Raw genomic sequence first — 20,712 nt, 5'->3', positions numbered from 1 at the left:
GTCTTGTCTCTCTTGGTTCTGGTCAGGTTCGCTTCTACGTTCTGTATGTCAAACCCAGCCGCGTCCATCAGAGGAAGTTTGATGACAGAGGAAATGAAATCGAGCCAAACTTCAGCGACACCAAGAAGGTCAACACAGGTCATCTCCTGTCATCCTACAGTGAGTCCAACAAAAACACGCCCACATGTGAAAACTGACGTGGTCTTTGGTCACTGACGTTGTCTCTGATGTTGTCTCTGACGTGGTCTCTGACTTGGTCTCTGGTCTCTGACGTGGTCTCTGACGTGGTCTCTAGTGATGGAGGCAGCTGTGTGTGTGTCTGGGAGAGTGAGTGGTTTACAAATGTCTGTCTCACAGTGAAATAAAGACATCATGTCAGCAGCAGGGGGCGCTCACAGCACAGTCAGTGCTGATTGTGACTAAATCAAACTTCATTTCTTGCTTCATTATTATAATGTGGTCTTTTACTTTCAAAGTCTCCATCGCTAAAGTGGAGGGTGGCGCAGTGACCAGGTGTAACTTTACTGGAGATGAAAACACTGGAGCTTCATGGACGGACAAGATCCTGGCCAACAAAGTCCACGCAGAAGACGCTGAGCGAGGAGGAGGAGGAGGAGGAGCAGCAGGAGGAGGAGGAGAGGGAGCTGATGAAGATGAATGGGTGAGGACACTTTACAGACACTTTTTTTTTTATTTTATTTTATTTGTGTGTTAACATCATGAGCTCACACAACCATGCTAAGCTAACTGTTTTCTGGGGCTAATGCTAAGATAACTGTTCTTCAGGGGACTGATGCTAAGCTGCTGTTATAATAACTTATTTATAAAGCACTATTGCTAAGGGTATTGCTAAATTAACTACGCTCTTAATGCTAATGCTAAGCTAAGTGCTCTCCTAGGGCCAAAGTTAAGATAACTCATTTCTTGGAGCTAAGCTAAAATCTGTCCTGAGCCAATGTTAAGCTAACTACTTTCTTGGTGCTAAAGCTAAGCTAAGAGAGCTAGCTACTAAAGCTAAGCAATTTGTGTTTGCAGTCCAGTGTGACAGTGAGTTAGCAGGTTGTTAAACGTAAACGTAAACCTTGCTCTCTTTCTGCCCCGCCCCCTCTGGCTGCTTAGCTTGGCGTTAACATGTTAACACGGCTACTGTCCTCCACCTGCCCTTGATCTGCCTTTGATCCATCTTTGACCTGCCTGTGATCTATCTTTGATCCATCTTTGATCTGCCTTTGATCCATCTTCTTCACTGAAGGTCATAAAACTTAATCTCTCTTGTCTTTGTTTCTCTCATGACGAGAGAGTAAATCGTTTCCTGGCAGAACTGAACTGAACCGAGCTTGTGGCAGATCTCCAGTCTGTCTCTCTCTGTGTCTCTATGTCTGTGTCTCTCCGTGTCGCTCTCTGTCTCTGTGTCTGTCTCTGTGTCTCTCCGTCTCTCTCTCTGTCTCTGTGTCTCTCTCTGTGTCTGTCTCTGTGTCTCTCTCTGTCTGTCTCTGTGTCTGTCTCTTTGTCTCTGTGTCTTTCCGTGTCTGTGTCTGTCTCTGTGTCTGTCTCTGTGTCTGTCTCTGTGTCTGTCTCTGTGTCTGTCTCTGTGTCCTCATGGTTTAAAATCTTGCAGCAGGTTTTGACTGTGATTCACACATTTATATGAGATCAAATATAAATCTTAAAAAGTCTGGTGGTCAGGTGACTTTAAAGGTGTTTTGTGTTTGAAGTGACGATTAAATTTAGCTAAGACTCATGTAATCAAATCTGTGTCACATGATCACGTCTTTATGTCACTGTTAGACGTTTATAAACCACTCACTCGCCCACACCAAACCTCATAGAGAAAACCAGTATTTTTGAATTCACTAAAATCAGACATTTGAACTTAGTGATGGAGGCAGCAGCGGATCAACAACTCCTGTGTGTGTGATGTTAAAATCACTGATTTTCTCTATGGGGTTTGGTGTGGGAGAGTGAGTGGTTTACAAACGTCTGTCTCATAGTGAGATAAAGACGTGATCATGTGACGTAGATATCGTAGAAACTTAAACTGACGTAGATTTTATTACACAAGTCTTTTCAGTCCCTCATACAACCTTTAAACGTGTTTTTATCCTAATATTAAACAGAGTAAAAGAGCTGTTTGTCAAACTGTATGTTATCTATAATGGGAGATTCATGTTATGACACTGTATAATAATAGGTAAATATCACGTGTGATAATAGTTAAATATCACGTAGTATAATAATTAAATATCACATATAATAATAGGTTAATATGTTTAATAACGGGTAAATATCACGTATGATAATAGGTTAATATGTTTAATAATGGGTAAATATCACATATGATAATAGGTTAATATGTTTAATAATGGGTAAATATCACATATGATAATAGGTAAATATCACAAATGATAATAGGTAAATATGTTTAATAATTGGTAAATATCACATATGATAATAGGTTAATATGTTTAATAATGGGTAAATATCACATATGATAATAGGTAAATATGTTTAATAATGGGTAAATATCACAAATGATAATAGGTAAATATCACGTATGATAATAGGTTAGTATTACGTATAATAATAGGTAAATATCACATAATAATAGGTAAATATGTTTTATGTAAACATATTATTGACAAAATAAATACTGAGATTAACATCAAATAACTATTATTACTTCCATCTTAATTATCATGTTAACCATCTGCATCCTTATTTTCTCATGTTTGCTGTGATGACATCATCCCCATCACAGTGACATCATCATTTTTATTATTTAAAATAACATACAAAGGTTCATTTGTACATTTTGTGTGTAAACAGGTGAAATCAGCACTGAAAAAACATGAAAAAAACATTTAAATTTCCACTCAATCATCAAGTGAATTTTTATAAAAAACTTTGAAACCAGCAAGAAAACATCTCTGCACTGTGGTACTACTTCTGACCACTAGATGACACCAGATCTCACCACATGACACGCTCATGTGACTCCTCATCTGTCCTTTTACTGGATAAATGTCCATATTATTTCTTCAGGTAACTGAAGAAATGTGTTATATATATATTATGTATATATCTGGTATCAGCAGATTGTTGTTTTCAGCCCTGAAAATTAAACACATTTATATCATAGTTAATGTTAGTCATCGTAATGTTGTGTGTGTGTGTGTGTGTGTGTGTTGATGCTCAGAGCGGCCATTTTGAGTTGTGAACTCAGGTAATGAGGAGTTAAAACCAGTGAATAACGTTGTCATCGTCGTTGACGTTAGCTTCGTGAAGCCATTTCTCGATCAAACCACTGGTGTACGATGTCTTTGTTGTCGTTCACCCACTGGATGTTGACTTGTGTTTGCTCGATGCTCTGCTCCGCCGCCCTGGTGGCCGACATCAGCTCGTAGTCACTGGCAAAACGCTGCAGCTACAGAAACAAAAACATTGTGTGTGTGTGTGTCTGTGAGACATCAACAAATGATAAACCAATCACACGTTAGCATTTACCTCCTCCAGTTCAAACTGTGTGGAGAACCTGCTGGCCACGCCCACCACCAGCAATGCTGGGTTTCTGCAGGAGAGACGGTCAAAATATTAGGAACAGCTCACAACTACACTGATGAACGAGTGAGTGAATGAAGTACAGAAGACAAAGATGAGTGTTTACGTGTGTGAACGAGTGAGTGAATGAAGGACAGAAGACAAAGACGAGTGTGCAGTGTGAGTGAATGAAGGACAGAAGACAAAGATGAGTGTGCATGTGTGAGTGAATGAATGAGTGAGTGAATGAAGGACAGAAGACAAAGATGGGTGTGTGAGTGAATGAAGGACAGAAGACAAAAACTAGTGTGTGAATGAGTGAGTGAGTGAATGAAGGACAGAAGACAAAGATGGGTGTGTGAGTGAATGAAGGACAGAAGACAAAGACGGGTGTGTGCATGTGTGAGTGAGTGAATGAAGGACAGGAGACAAAGACAGGTGTGTGAATGAGTGAGTGAGTGAATGAAGGACAGAAGACAAAGACAGGTGTGTGAATGAGTGAATGAAGGACAGAAGACAAAAACGGGTGTGTGAATGAGTGAGTGAGTGAATGAAGGATAGAAGACAAAGACGGGTGTGTGAATGTGTGAGCGAATGAAGGACAGAAGACAAAGACGGGTGTGTGAATGAGTGAGTGAGTGAATGAAGGACAGAAGACAAAGACGGGCGTGTGCATATGTGAGTGAATGAAGGACAGGAGACAAAGATGGTGTTTGAATGAGTGAGTGAGTGAGTGAATGAAGGACAGGAGACAAAGACAGGTGTGTGAATGAGTGAGTGAGTGAATGAAGGACAGAAGACAGACAGGTGTGTGAATGAGTGAATGAAGGACAAGACAAAAACGGGTGTGTGAATGAGTGAGTGAGTGAGTGAATGAAGGATAGAAGACAAAGACGGGTGTGTGAATGTGTGAGCGAATGAAGGACAGAAGACAAAGACGGGTGTGTGAATGAGTGAGTGAGTGAGTGAATGAAGGACAGAAGACAAAGACGGGCGTGTGCATATGTGAGTGAATGAAGGACAGGAGACAAAGATGGTGTTTGAATGAGTGAGTGAGTGAGTGAATGAAGGACAGAAGACAAAGATGGGTGTGTGCATGTGTGAGTGAGTGAATGAAGGACAGGAGACAGACAGGTGTGTGAATGAGTGAATGAAGGACAGAAGACAAAAACGGGTGTGTGAATGAGTGAGTGAGTGAATGAAGGATAGAAGACAAAGACGGGTGTGTGAATGTGTGAGCGAATGAAGGACAGAAGACAAAGACTGGTGTGTGCATGTGTGAGTGAGTGAGTGAGTGAGTGAATGAAGGACAGGAGACAAAGACGGATGTGGTGTTGTTTTAATCTCTTCTCAGATTAAGGGACTAAGAGTTTCCTTAAAAACTTGGCGACAGAACAGAAGGTGCGGCGGATGTTGGAGCTCTTGTGTTTCCACGTGGGCGAGTAGGAGAAGAACAGAGCTCCATTCTCCTCACACATGTTTTCATAGTAAGATGGAGGAGGAGGTGCAGCACGGCTGTTTTCAGGCTTCTGCAGATGTTCTTTCAAAATCCGGACGAGATGTTCCTCAAACTGTTGGTCTCCAGTGAACATGGCATGAGCCAAAAGCTCGGCAGAGAAGAACTCAAGCACAAGCTGTCGGTAAACTTTTTTGTGGATTTTCTCCACTTTCTTTGGGAAAACGCGACTTAATCTCCCCACGGTCTTTTCTTCCAGACGTTCACACAGACGTCTCAGGTCGCTGATAAATAACTGAGGAGCTTCTCCTGCAGCTTTAGCGATGCAGGAGAAGAGTCTCTGAAGAAAAGCAGCGATAAAGTAGCGGTCTCTGTGGAGCAGCTGCTCCTCACTGTACTGCAGATCCACGTCCAGAGATCCACAACAGTCTGGACTGAAATCCTCCTCACACTCAGTCCGCGCCCAGTCCTGGTTCTCACTCAAGAACCCGGGAATGTTTGGATCCGCGTTCGTCCCCAGACAATCTTCCGCCTCACACTTCCTAGGTTCAGCTAAACGCAGAATTATCGCAAACCGCGTGATCAGACTTTGTGGATTCATTAAACGAACCGGCGGCTTTACGTCCAGTTTCCCTACCTGAGCGAGGAGAGCTAACGCGCCGTTGACTCGATTCGCGACTTCTGCTGCGATCAAACTCCGGATTCTGAACACACAGCCGGGTTGTGAGTGGAGTCCCAGCGCCGCCTTCAGGCCGTAGTCCACCGAGTTTCCCAGGCATTCTGCCATTTCCTCCTCCGTCACGTAAACGTTCTCACCCCGGTTCAGCGAACCCACGGTGGAGACGAGCTTCGGCGCCACGTCCTCGATGATTTGATCGCTGATCAGCTCGACCATCAAAGAAATCATTTCAGTCAGCAGGCGGACATTCTGTGGAGTCATGTTATAGATCATGTTCTTCCTGTGTTCAGTGGACGGGTACGACTCAGCGATACACTGACTCAGCAGCTTCTCCATGGTGACGGGCAGGAACACAGGAATCCTCCACTTCCTGCTCCTCAGCTCTTCCAGCTCTTCTTCAGCTGATGACCCTGAAGAAGGGGGGTTGCCCCCCGACAACTTCCTCTGTGACCTCGTCGCCATGACGACCTTTCTTCTTCTCATTCTTCTTCTTGCTTTACTGTCCCCTGCTGTTCACTCTGTTCACACACATCTGAGCTAATGTGGCTAATATCAAAGGCACCTGTGGGACATCAAAGGTTAGGGAACGGTGAGGGAATATACAGCGTGTCCATAAAGTCTCTTTACAATTTAAGAATGTATTACAAAGTCAGTCGTTGAGAAATCTTAAAGGGGACATATTATGCAAAATCAACTTTTTAACCATTTTAATACTTATATTTGGGACTCTGGAGGCCCTACCAGTCGCCAAAGTGTGGAAAAAGAATACTCAGTCATGTTTTCGTGGTCCCCCTTAGTGTAAGTATAGGCGATAAAACACGCGATGTTGAATTCCCTGCGCTTATGACGGCAGCATGCGCATTTCACCACGAATGTTACCGCCCCACCAGTAAGTTTACTTGGAGAGCTCCACCTTAGCTCCACCTTAGCTCCACCTTAGCTCCACCCTAGCTCCACCTTAGCTCCACCCTAGCTCCACCTTGTCCCTGCAAGAGTGCAGGGGAGGGAGGAAGAGCGGTATTATGTCAACGCGGAGGGACAAGTGTGCTGTTGGTGGCTGCACAGTGGAGCACAGTGTTTTACACAAACTCAGAGGATTTTATATATGAAGCTAATGTGCCGGATAAAGTCAGCAAACGTGTGTTTGTGTGTTCGCACCACTTCACATCAGACTGCGGCCAGCGGTCGCCGTATTTAGTCAGCGAACGTATTTCACCGACGTACAAACACACACATTTTTAAGAAAAGGTCACATAGAGCTCATAACTGACCATTCTGACACTTCCTAATTAAAAATATTTGTTCAGTACGTCCTCCATGACCGGAGCACAGACTCAGTCTGATACAGTCACATACAGCGGCGGTTTATGCAGCTCGCCACTGGCGATCAGCGGTGCTGCACTCTCTGTGAAAATCAGTTAAAAAGACATAGGGACAGCACTGACTGTGCTCCAGAGACCTCGCCACCGCTGATCAGCGGCAGTTTGTGCAGCTCGCCGCGCGCCGCTGGCGATCAGCGGTGGCGAACGGGGGTACTGTCCCTAAGTGTTTTTAACTGATTTACAGTTCGGCAGTGTTCGGCTCGATCCTTATGTAGGACGTCTCTTCCTGTGACGGCACTCTCGCTGTTTTCTGCGCATGCTGCCATGTTGATATTGGCAGAGAACTAGTGGAGGGAGGGGGAGACGAATAGAGCTGTAAAGCGCTGTAAAGAGGACAAATCAGAAACCCCCTGGAAGAAGTGGGTGTGTGTTTGCCTGTGTCTCATTTGCATATAAAGGGACCATGCACGAAAACCAAGCGTTCTGAAAGGGGCGGGTTTAGCAGGGTTACTGAACTGCTATGATGCTTCATCCTTACGGTATTTTGACCAAGGCATGTCACTGACATGTTCATTAGGACACCAGGGAACTATTTTAATGGGGGAAATAGGGTATAATATGTCCCCTTTAACAGATTTGTTCTTTGTAATCAGTTTATCAAAGTTTGTGTTTCAGGTTTCCTGTTAAATCAAACCCTAAAACATGGCTTCTCCTCAAGAGACGGCAAAATGTATATCATGGTTTTTTATGGGATGTGCAGACTAGGTTGCCTCATCACTAAAACAAAATCGCCTGAGAAATTGTTCCAGCATGTTCTCTGCAAACTCAAGCGCCTGTAACAGTTGCACTTTGTAAGTTGTGTAGAATCTTGTTCTTACACAATCCTTATTTTCCTCACATGTTCTTGTGTTCCTCACATTACATTACATGTCATTTAGCAGACGCTTTTATCCAAAGCGACTTACAATGGAATTGAGTACAATCAGCCAAGGACCATGATGTCTTTCGCACACAGGGTACCGGTCTTAAACACTGAGCCACTCCACCACCCTCACACGTTCTTGTGTTCCTCACACGTTCTTGTGTTCCTCACACAAATGTCGGGTTTGGACAGAAAACCCCTCCCTTTTTCACTCACTAACTTCTCCCACATGTTGAAACCACTCCTCAGGTGTTGTTGATTCAGAAGAAGAAGAACACAAACGTACCCCTTTGAAACATATTCCCAGTTTGCTCTGATGAAGTTCCAGGCCAGCGCCTGCCCCACCACGTTCCTGGACACGAGGAATATCGTGGAATCAACGTCCATCAGACGGATTTTGTCCGGGTTTAACGTGTACTCCAGGTATCTGTGAGACAAGGACGACGTCATGTGGGTGTGGTCTGGTCACACCTGTGTTCAGTGAGTGAGGTGGAGCGTCACCTGTTGAGCAGCCAGATCTTCTTGGTGCAGGACAGAGCCTGACGCAGCTGCTCTTTCTCTGACGTGTCTTCAGAACTCTCAAACCTCTGCCAGGCAAACTCCCACTCCGCTTTACCACCAGCGGCCACAGCGTGGCAGTAGATCTCAGAGCGCAGGTTCGTGTGGATGCTGGATCACACAGGGACACACACACACACACACACACAGTGTTCATAGTTCGCATTACAGCTAGATTTGCTCATCTAGTCCATTTGATACAGACGTTGATATTTCATACGGAATCACTGTGTAGTTCAGACACCAGCACAACACAAGTACACACAAGTACACAGAAGTATAGAGAAGTACACAAATACAGAGAAGTACACAAATACAGAGAAGTACACAAGTACAGAGAAGTACACAAGTACAGAGAAGTGTTTAAAACCAAAGTGTTGTGACGTAGAATTATCGTCACTCGACTCAAACTTCAGGAACTTCCTTCTCGTAACTGTGAAATTTACAAGAAAACAATAAACACAAAGTGATTTACGATCAGAGGACTTTGTCCTTTACTGAAGACACTGGTGTGTGTGTGTGTGTGTGTGTGTGTGTGGGGTGTGAGCATCAGGAGACTTTCAGCAGCTCCCACATTTACATTTGTGACAAACAGCTGTGAACCGACAGAGAAATGACAGTTTTCGGCATGTTTACATATAGGATGTGTGTGGGAGCAGGAACTAAATACTTATCCACTCATGATTATACTTGTTGGTGTTGTTGTTCATCCACTCAGCAAACATCTTTGTTGCCATGGTTACACATTCTGGGAGTCCGTTAGAACACGCCACCTTTACGGCCAACATCTGGAGATGTCTTCGGATGAAGCACAAGAATTTCATTTTATACACAAACGTCAGAATTAGCATACATTAGCATACAATAGCATGTCTCCACCATCTCCTGAGTTTAAGCTAACGCTGCCAATCAAAGACAAATGATTTAAAAGTGAAGCCAAAACATCTGGAGTCAACCCCGCCCACTCAGATGAGACTCAAACAAAAAATTAAAGGGGCGGGACAATATGATTGACAGCAATATATTACCAACGGTAACCACATATATATGACATAAAGAGACTTAATTTAGAGTCTGCTACATTTTCTCATGTAGAATGTTTTTCTCAGGCTGTGACAGTAAATCCCTTCATCCAATTGGGAGGTAGAATTCTACAATGAGGCGGTCCTCTCTGCTCAAAATGCCCCGTCTCCTCACCTCATGTGTTGATGAAGAGGGAGGAGAATGCTAATGAAACAAACATTGCTGACAGCAGCTTCAGTTCTGCAGTTTTTTTAATCTACTTCTGACTGTTGAAGAACAGGCTCTGCCCAACAAGAGCAGTCACATGATTTGTGTTCCTTACTGTAACGAATGGTCTTCAGGAACTCGCGAGTGGTCGGTGTCGTTTCTGAAGAAGTTGTACAGGCCTGTGACCTGTTGACGGAGGTACGCCTGCAGGAGGAGACAGTGAGACAGCACAGTTCATCATCACCATCATCATCATCTTCATCACCATCATCATCATCACCCTCTTCGTCATCATGATCATCATCATCATCATCATGATCATCTCCATCATCATCAACATAATCATGATCATCATCACCATCATCATCATCACCATCATCATGATCATCATCACCATCATCATCATCACCATCATCATGATCATCATCACCATCACCATCATAATCATCATTACCATCATCATCATCACCATCATCATCATGGTCACCATCATCACCATCATCATCATGATCATCATGATCATCATCACCATCATCATCATCATCATGGTCACCATCATCATCATCTCCGTCATCATGATCATCATCATCATCACCATCATCATGATCATCATCATCATCATGATCATCATCATCACCATCATCATGATCATCATCACCATCATCATCATGGTCACCATCATCACCATCATCACCATCATCATCATGATCATCATCATCACCATCATCTTGATCATCATCACCATCATCATCATGATCATCATCACCATCATCATCATGGTCACCATCATCACCATCATCATCTCCGTCATCATGATCATCATCATCACAATCATCATGATCATAATCATCATCATCCTCATCATCATGATCATCATCACCATGATTATCACCATCATCATCACCATAAGTAAGTGTAACTAAGTGTAAGTAACTAAGTGTTACCTGCATGGGTCCGTACACCTCAGAACGGTCAAACATGTGGACAAAGTAGTCCAGGTTGCTCATGGCTGTCTTCCAGGGAAGAAGCAATGTCTCGTTACGAAGGAAACGCGTGGAATTCAGAGCCAGAGTCACGTTAACAAGTTTAGCCCTGAAGAAAAGGAGAGAATATTGTGTCTTTGTTGCTGCAACGTCTCAACGAAATAAAAGCACTTGAACACGTCAACTTCCTGCTCTTCTCGGTTCCTTCATCTTTATGCTTGAACAGGATCAAAGCCGTTACCTCGCCAAGTTAAAGGCGTCATCGACAAGCTGCCATCTGTTCATCAGTGGGATCCGCTGGAAGAAAAGAATATTAAACATTATATTAAAATGACACCATGTGAGAACATATGGCATAAAATATCTTCTATTTCTCAGTTGGACTCAGTTGTGTAATCTGCTGACTCATCCTTTGGCTTCAAACTCACTTGTGGCTCAGTTTCCAGCTGAGTCAGGAGGAAGTGCCAGTTCTCCAGGTTGTAATTAACTCTGTAGAATCCTGTGCAGTTGATGTTGGCCAGGATCCACTCTCCGTTCTTGGAAATGAATTCTTCTTTTCTCACTGTGGAAAAGTTCAATTAAAACAAATCCTGTTTTCTCCACAGGGAAAGTTTTATCATGAAGGTTTGTTTTGTTCTTGTACCTTTGTCACTGGTCTCCAACAAAAAAGGACGAAACACAGAGGAATTGGACATGGACGTGATGTGGACAGACCACCAAACACTGAATGGACAGAGAGACAATTAAAAAACTAAATTCTATCTTCAAAGATTCAAAAAAAACGAAAACCGTTTCCGTGTTTGTTCAAATCAGCAGCTCAATCATCTTTGTGACTGTCTGAGACTGTCTGTGACTGTCTGAGACTGTCTGTGACTGTCTGAGACTGTCTGAGACTGTCTGTGACTCTGCGACTGTCTGAGACTGTCTGTGACTGTCTGAGACTGTCTGTGACTCTGTGACTGTGACTGTCTGAGACTCTGTGACTGTGTGAGACTCTGTGACTGTGTGAGACTGTCTGTGACTCTGTGACTGTCTGTGACTGTCTGAGACTCTGTGACTGTCTGAGACTGTCTGTGACTCTGTGACTGTCTGAGACTGTCTGTGACTCTGTGACTGTCTGTGACTCTGTGACTGTCTGTGACTGTCTTAGACTGTCTGTGACTCTGTGACTGTCTGTGACTCTGTGACTGTGTGAGACTCTGTGACTGTCTGAGACTGTCTGTGACTCTGTGACTGTGTGAGACTCTGTGACTGTCTGTGACTGTCTGTGACTGTCTGTGACTCTGTGACTGTCTGAGACTCTGTGACTCTGTGACTGTCTGTGACTCTGTGACTGTCTGTGACTGTCTGAGACTGTCTGTGACTGTCTGTGACTCTGTCTGTGACTGTGTGAGACTCTGTGACTGTCTGAGACTGTCTGAGACTGTCTGTGACTGCCTGTGACTCTGTGACTGTGACTCTGTCTGTGACTCTGTCTGTGACTCTGTCTGTGACTGTCTGTGACTCTGTGACTGTCTGAGACTATGTGACTGTCTGTGACTTTGTCTGTGACTCTGTCTGAGACTGTCTGTGACTGTCTGAGACTGTCTGTGACTGTGACTCTGTGACTGTCTGTGACTGTGTGACTATCTGAGACTGTCTGTGACTCTGTCTGTGACTCTGTCTGAGACTCTGTGACTGTCTGAGACTGTCTGTGACTGTGACTCTGTGACTGTCTGTGACTCTGTGACTGTGACTTTGTCTGTGACTGTCTGTGACTCTGTGACTGTCTGAGACTATGTGACTGTCTGTGACTGTGTGACTATCTGAGACTGTCTGTGACTCTGTCTGAGACTCTGTGACTGTCTGAGACTGTCTGTGACTGTGACTCTGTGACTGTCTGTGACTCTGTGACTGTGACTTTGTGTGTGACTGTCTGTGACTCTGTGACTGTCTGAGACTATGTGACTGTCTGTGACTTTGTCTGAGACTGTCTGAGACTGTCTGTGACTGTGACTCTGTCTGTGACTCTGTGACTGTCTGAGACTCTGTCTGTGACTCTGTCTGAGACTCTGTGACTGTCTGAGACTGTCTGTGACTGTGACTTTCTGTGACTGTGACTGTCTGTGACTGTCTGTGACTCTGTCTGTGACTCTGTGACTGTCTATGACGCTGTCTGTGACTCTGTCTGTGACTGTCTGAGACTGTCTGAAACGCTGTGACTGTCTGTGACTGTCTGTGACTGTCTGTGACTGTCTGTGACTGTGTCTAAGACTCTGTGACTGTCTGAGACTGTCTGTGACTCTGTCTGTGACTCTGTCTGTGACTGTCTGTGACTCTGAGACTCTCTGTGACTCTGTCTGTGACTCTGTCTGTGACATTGTTACATTGTCACTGTCAACCATCACGATCAGAACAGGAAGTGACGTCACACCTCAGTTACGTACGTTCCAGTTTCGTCAGAAGTCAGGTGACGTTAGCGTTATAACAAGTTTATTTGTGTCATCAGAAGGGGGCAGCACTGTGTGTGCGACACATAAAAACAGTTCATCTGTATCTTCTGCGCCATCTTGCAGTGTGAACTTTAGGCCTTGAGTGAGTCTCTGACTTCAGGGGGCGCTACAGCTGAAACTGAACACTCAGTTCTTGGAAATGACGACCTTTGAGTTCAACTGGAACACAAACTTTTCCAGTTTTTCCACTCAGAAGCCAGAACTTCCTCTCTGCTCATGAGGTGAGGCAGGTTTATGGTGAATCAATGCCCCGCCCCCTGTGGTCCTTACTTGGATTGGGAGGAGTCATTGTAGAGGAAGCGCTTCTGGTAAAATTCTCCAGTGGTGGTGTTGATGGTGATGACAGGAAAACCACTTTGTTTGGTCCATGTGTCCATCACCATAGCAATGTCAATGCCAGTGTCCTTAGGCAACACCTGAAAGCACACACACACCCCTGATCACCAGTGATGATTCAGGCTTTAAAATCAGGATTAGACCGAGTGAAAACCAGACCTGTTGGATGGTTCTCCACAGGTCATTCTGGTCGGCGCTTTTGCAACGAAAGTCTTCCAGGTACATCTGAAATACAAGAGAGTTAGAGGTCCAGTTACACACACACACACACACACACACACACACACACACACACTCACTCTCTCTCAAACCAAAGCTCACAGAGTAAATCAGTGATTTAGCTGCTGGTCCTCTGCTGCCTCGTGTGGTCACTTTGTGTCACTGTGGTCAATCTGAATGTTAGATGTCAAACACTGAAGTGACAAAATAACTGAACTTAGTGATGGAGGCAGCAGTGTGTGTGTGTGTGGGGGAGAGTGAGTGGTTTACAAACGTCTGTCTCACAGTGAGATAAAGACGTGATCATGTGACATAGACATCAGAGACTTGTGACTGTGTCTCTGTGACTCTGTCTGTGTCTCTGTGACTCTGTCTGTGTCTCTGTCTCTGTCTGTGACTCTGTCTGTGACTCTGTCTGTGTCTCTGTCTCTGTCTGTGACTCTGTCTGTGACTCTGTCTGTGTCTCTGTCTGTGACTATGTCTGTGTCTCTGTGACTCTGTCTGTGACTCTGTCTGTGTCTCTGTGACTCTGCCTGTGACTCTGCCTGTGTCTCTGTCTGTGACTCTGTCTGTGACTCCGTCTGTAAACCAGGTAACCTCTCTAAATTATGAATAATTGACTTCATAAACTTTTGACTGTTCTGTCTGCCGTTTGTTTTCAAGAGGCTCAGCCCCCACACCAGAGGCTCCGCCCCCCACATAACCACTCACGTTGATCCCTTTTTTGAAATCTCTTTCTCCCACGATGTCAGCGAGCATTCTCAGCACCAGCGCCCCCTACAGAGTAAACACATGTTTGTCAAGTAAACTTTCTGCTCATGGAGTCACGTGACACACACACTGTTGTCATGGTAACGACCTTTACCTTTTTGTAGGTGATTACATCATACATCTGCTGGATCTCATCTGCAGTCTGGACCTGGTCCTGAGGAGGGACGAGAGGATGAGACGAGGCCAGAGCGTCCGCCATGAACGCTGCTTCAAAGTCACGGATGAGGTTCATCTCGCCCTGCAGGACACACAAGGACACACACAAGGACACACACGAGGACACACACAAGGACACGCACAAGGACACATACAAGGACACATACAAGGACACGCACAAGAACACACACAAGGACACACATGAGGAGGACACACAAGGACGAACAAGGAGGAAATACATGAGGACACCCGTTAGACCCATGGTTCCCAACCTGGGGTCCAAGCCCCCCTTAGGGGGGGCCAGAGATCACATTGGGGGGCTTCAAGGAAAAAAGATTGGGAACCACTGTGACGATTCATGTGGTTCTTCATGTTCTGCGTGAACCTTTGGATTTCCTGAATGTCTGAGACTTTAATGTAAAGCAGTGTTACGACCCCAGGGTCGTGACTGCTTTTTCCCTGTGTGTATGTGTCTGCATGTGAGTGTGAGATGGGTTGCAGGTGTGCATGTTTTGAGTGATTGACCTGTGTGAGTGAGTCTAGGTGGAGCCTGGGAGCTGATTGGTCCTGCCCGGAAGGAATCTGATTAAGAGGTCTGAACATCCCAGCTGCAGGAGACTTCCTCAAACCACTCACAGCCAGACTGCCAGTATACGTGTTGTGCTTGCTTTTAATAAACCTGTAAAATGGTTTGTTTGACTTGTTGCTGGTGGTTTCTTAGGAGTTGAGAAGAGGGAGTCTCATTATGAATGTTGTGATCAGGTTTTCCCCTAGGCCTGGTCGTAACAAGCAGTTTCTTGTGAGGTCACAGAGGTCACAGAGGTCATAGAGGTGACAGAGGTCATAGAGGTGACAGAAGTCACAGAGATCATAGAGGTCACAGAGGCCACAGAGGTGAAAGAGGTCACAGAGGTGACAGACGTCATAGAGGTGACAGAGGTCACAGAGGTCATAGAGGTGACAGAGGTCATAGAGGTGACAGAGGTCATAGAGGTGACAGGTCACAGAGGTGACAGAGGTCACAGTGACCTTGACATTTGATGACAATCCTGTGAAGTTTCTTGAAAAGTGTCAGATGATATTTTGGAATGATGTCTTTAGAGAAGTTTAACAAACAGAAAAACTTCACCAAAATCCAACCAGTTCACTTGAGTCCACCAAGGTTTGTCCCACGTTTGAAGACCAGGATCTAGACTCACTGCTCTGAAGGAAGGTTCCACGTCATCCACCGCTAAGTTGGACATGTAGGTAGAAAATCCCTCCTTCAGCCAAAGTTCATTCCACCATTTCATGGTCACCAGATTTCCAAACCACTGTGGAGGAGACGAGGAGGAACATCAACGTGGTCCTGCAGAGACTCACACACATGTTTGTTTCTCTCGTACCTGATGAGCCAGTTCATGTGCGATGATGTCGGCGATATTTTCCTTGAGCAACAGTGAGGACACGCCTTCCTCGTAGAGCACTGCTCTTTCCTGATACGTCACCAGTCCCCAGTTCTCCATCCCAGCAGGATCTAAGTCTGGCAGGGCCACCTGGTCTGGAGTGGTTTATTAAAATGTGTTCATGAAGAGGACTGATGAGAAGCGTGTGTCAGTGGGAGAGTGTGTGTGTGTCTGTGGGAGAGTGTGTGTGTCTGTGTGTGTGTGTGTGTGTGTCGGTGGGAGAGTGAGTGTGTGTCTGTGGACTTTGGTGTGGGGGTTGTGTCTGTGTGGATGATGAATGAATGAGTGTCAACGTGTGAATTCTTACCCAGCTTTGGTAAAGAGAAATCAATCTGAAAATATTTCTCGTAGAAGGAGAGAATCTTTCCTGTGATGTTGGCGGCGTAGTGGGCGTGTCCCGCTGCCGTGGCCTCAGGACGAGCAAACGTCTGAGGGAGAGAGTCACAGATGTTCTTTATTATTATTATTATTGTTCTACACTTTTTATCTTATAAAAAGATACAGACGTTTTTATAAGATAAACAACTTAAACAAAGCGTCATAAATCAGCTGCAGGAGTGAAGTTGACGACCTGCGAACTGGAGTTAGCTAGCTTAGCATTAGCATCAGGAGCTTGTGTTTACTCACATAGAGAACAGAAATTATCCCAGTGTGAATAATGAAAACACAAAATCACTTTTCATCTGTTGTGAACGAGTTCTGACACTAATGACATCGTCAGCTGATGTTAGCTAATGTTAGCTGATGTCACCTGACGTTAGCTGACATTAGCTAGAACAGCTCTGAACTCTGACACGTGAGTGTCGTCATGACAACGACTTGTGAGCGTCGTTCACACACACTCAAACATTTTAAGGCAACATTTAATATGAAATGTGTGGGGAAGAAGTTTAAAGGTCAAAATCCCGTACTCTTATTGTGACAGAGTCATGTGACGATTCAGTGGCCGTAAAGTCGGATACGACGAAGGCAAACAGGTACGTTGACATCCTGGGCGTGGGTTCAAAGATCGTGTATTTCCACTCTCCATCTATGAAATCTGTCTCTGAGAGAAAAGAAGAATGTGTTGAACGTGTCGTTGACTTCACAAACACGGCTTCATCACTTCTTCACTTACTCATTCTGTTGTTTCCCAGAGCCATGGTGTCTTTTCTGTGGATGATGGTCACTTCAAACACAGCCTTCAGGTCCGGTTCATCCAGACAAGGAAACACGTGCCGGGCAAACGTTGGCTCCATTTGAGTGGCGGCGATGAATCTGAAGAAGTTCCATCATCGTCACACACGTGAGGTCAGGAACTCACGCAATGTCAGGAACGTGAGGTCAGGAACACAAGTGACATCAGGAACACAAGCGACGTCAGGAACACACACAACGTCAGGAACGCGACACCAGGAATGTGACGTCAGGAACGCGACTTCAGGATTAACGCAACGTCAGGATTAACGTGACGTCAGTATTAACACGACATCAGGATTAACGCGGCGCCAGGAACACATGTAACGTCAGGAGCATGATGTCAGGAACGCACGGCGACGTCAGGAACACCCGCAACGTCAGGAACACTCTTAGTACGTACGTAGACACATATACATGTATACGTGTATATGTGTGTGTGTGGACCTCAGAGGAGTTTCACATTTGGACCCTGGCTACTGTAGACCTTTAAAATCGTAAGTTCTAGTCTTGACACTCAAAGCTGCTTTACACTACAGTTTTGCCATTCACATTCATTCACCTATTCACACACATTCACCCCCTTACACGCTGCCAGAAAACAGAAATGTTTGTTTTAATTAAGAATGATTTTCTTTTTAAATCTGTGATCAGAAACATGGAACACGTTCTTCATGTTTGTTACCTTTCAGTGTTGGAATCCTTGTGGTGGGCGGCGCCTCTGTGGTTGTACATGCTCAGGTAAAAGCCTTCCAGATATGGCGACATGAAGCCTTCAAACTTCAGAAACAAACTGTAGTTTTCTCCCACCTTTAACTCCTCACTCAGCTGGATCTCCAGAAACTCACTCAGCTCTTCATCGTAACTTGTGCTGCACTCGATGGTCTCCTTGGTGTTTATATTCTTCACCACAGCGCCCCACACTGTCAGCTCGCGGATGTGCAGGTGGACGGTGCTGGTGGCCTGGACACATTCAAAGTAAACGGTGGAGTTTCCCGTGAAGAACGTCGTCTGGTTGGAAGCGGTGACGTTCTCCGGCTCCATGATTTGGTTGTAGAAGTGTGTTTTGAGGGAGACCTGGTAACGCTCGGGTATGATGCTCCTTGGTAGCTGCGTGGCGAGCGGTGGCACTGTGGTGGTTGGTGGGAAGGTTGGACGGGGCGTCGGGTTCATGGTTGAGGTCTGGATTTGGTAAAAAATTACCATTGTGATGATGGCGGTGATGATGGAGATGACCAGAACGATGAAGACAGATGCGAAAAACTTGGACTTGTGGGAATTCTTCGGCATGGTGGCGTCATTCACTCATGAGTCTGAGGACTCTGAGTTTGACGAGTCTCTGATCTTGACGAGTCTCTGGTCTTGACGAGTCTCTGATCTTGACGAGTCTCTGGTCTTGACGAGTCCTTGGTCTTGACGAGTCTCTGGTCTTGAGGCGTCTCTGATCTTGACGAGTCTCTGATATTGACAAGTCTCTGGTCTTGACGAGTCTCTGGTCTTGAGGTGTCTCTGGTCTTGAGGCGTCTCTGATATTGACAAGTCTCTGGTCTTGAGGCGTCTCTGGTCTTGAGGCGTCTCTGGTCTTGATGAGTCTCTGTGTTAGTTCTCCTGCAGAAACAGGCAGTGACTGATCTGAGCTGGTGGATCCACCTCCCTCATAAACAGGGTTTGGCTCGATGAGTTCAGGGTCGACTCAGATTAAACATTAACTCGTCCAATGAGGAAGAGGAAAGAGTCCGAGGGTGACGTCGTAAACATTCAGTTGGACTGAGCTCCACAACATCAGGACATGGTGAGCGTGTTTTTACGGCTAATTCAGGGGCGAAGGTGAACCTGGAGGACCCGTCATCCTCCCTCACTCACTCACTCACTCACTCACTCAGCTGGTTCTGGACAAACCTGCGGCACTGATGGGAATTCAGCCGCTGTGAAACTAACTCCCAACAAATGAGAAGCACATGAGGGGCGGAGCCGACTAGGCGGAAATCAGTGATTTAGCTGCAAAGTCCCAGACTTCCGGGAACCACACACACACACACACACAAACCTGTTTTTATCTGTGAGGACACACCATAATGCACCTTAGCCAAACCCTAACCCTGAACCTAAGCCCAAAACCAGGTCCTAACCCTGAACCTAAGCCCAAAACCAGGTCCTAACCCTGAACCTAAACCCAAAACCAGATCCTAACTCTGAAAGTGTCCTCACAAACATAAAAATACAAATATACAGACACACCTTCAGTGGCACTACGGTCAGGTGACTGTGGAGCCACCTGTGGTGGAATGTGCTCAGTGACAACATGGCTGCCAACAGAGACACAGGGGAAAAAAAAGGATTTTATCCACTGAATAAAAGTCTCTGATGTCTACGTCACATGACCACGTCTTTATCTGCGTCACATGGCCGCGTCTTTATCTACGTCACATGATCGCGTCTTTATCTGCGTCACATGATCGCGTCTTTATCTACGTCACATGACCGCGTCTTTATCTGCGTCACATGACCGCGTCTTTATCTGCGTCACATGGCCACGTCTTTATCTGCGTCACATGATCGCGTATTTATCTACGTCACATGATCGCGTCTTTATCTACGTCACATGAACGCTTCTTTATCTGCGTCACATGATCGAATCTTTATCTATGTCACATGATTACGTCTTTATCTACGTCACATGATCGTGTCACATGATCGTGTCACATGATCGTGTCACATGATCGCATCTTCATCTAGGTCCCATGACCACGTCTTTATCTCACTGTTAGAACAGGAAACTGAAGTTTGTAAACCACTCACTCTCCCACACACACATAAATACTCTCACTTACTCACTCACTCACACCGAAGTCCATGTATAAAACCAGTGAAACAGCTAAAATCACTCATTTTCTCTGTGGGGTTTGATGTGGAAGAGTGAGTGGTTTATAAAAGAGTGAAATAAAGATGCGGTCATGTGACGTAGATTGATATAAACTCTGTTTTGTTTCCATGTCCCTGCACAGTGTAAAAAAGGTGAACTATCTCTTTAAGATCACACAACAATGAGGAAAACATCGTAAAACACTTTCACAATATTAATGACTGTATTTGTGTGTGTGTGTGTTGCCTCTTTAGTATAAACACTGATCTTGTCAGGTCAATCAGTCGTCATGGAGATCAAAGTCTGCCCCTAAAGAGGAAGAACCTCATTTGTGAGGAATTGGTTGAAGTCAACATCATGGATAAAAGGATAGTTCAGTTTTTAGTTTTTTATAGTTCACTCAGTCACTCACTTACTCACTCAGTCACTCACTCACTAACTCAGTCACTCACTCACTGAGTCACTTACTCAGTCACTTACTCACTCACTCACTCACTCACTCAGTCACTTAATCAGTCACTCACTCAGTCACTCACTCACTCACTCACTCAATCACTCACTCTGTCA

The 20,712-nt window shown here is 45.1% G+C and overlaps 1 protein-coding gene across 1 annotated transcript; it reads right to left on the bottom strand.

The window, feature by feature from the left end:
• Positions 1 to 2,728: 2,728 nt before the first annotated feature.
• Positions 2,729 to 19,106, bottom strand: LOC131470674 (aminopeptidase N-like). Its single transcript, XM_058646646.1, has 20 exons — positions 17,968 to 19,106; positions 17,224 to 17,363; positions 17,018 to 17,151; positions 16,414 to 16,534; positions 16,047 to 16,201; positions 15,861 to 15,974; positions 14,600 to 14,743; positions 14,446 to 14,511; positions 13,675 to 13,740; positions 13,450 to 13,595; positions 11,331 to 11,410; positions 11,116 to 11,249; positions 10,929 to 10,984; positions 10,649 to 10,796; positions 9,820 to 9,908; positions 9,165 to 9,272; positions 8,418 to 8,585; positions 8,203 to 8,343; positions 3,505 to 3,568; positions 2,729 to 3,424 (listed from the first exon to the last, which is right to left on the bottom strand). Exons 1-20 carry the CDS (start codon positions 18,570 to 18,572, stop codon positions 3,272 to 3,274), a joined length of 2,832 nt encoding a protein of 943 aa, XP_058502629.1. The 5' UTR covers positions 18,573 to 19,106; the 3' UTR covers positions 2,729 to 3,271.
• Between the last annotated feature and the right edge of the window lie 1,606 nt (positions 19,107 to 20,712).

Source organism: Solea solea, chromosome 12, assembly GCF_958295425.1.
Source record: "Solea solea chromosome 12, fSolSol10.1, whole genome shotgun sequence".
Taxonomy (NCBI): Eukaryota; Metazoa; Chordata; class Actinopteri; order Pleuronectiformes; family Soleidae; genus Solea; species Solea solea.
Note: the sequence above shows the minus strand (reverse complement) of the source record. Positions and strands in the feature narration are given on the sequence as shown.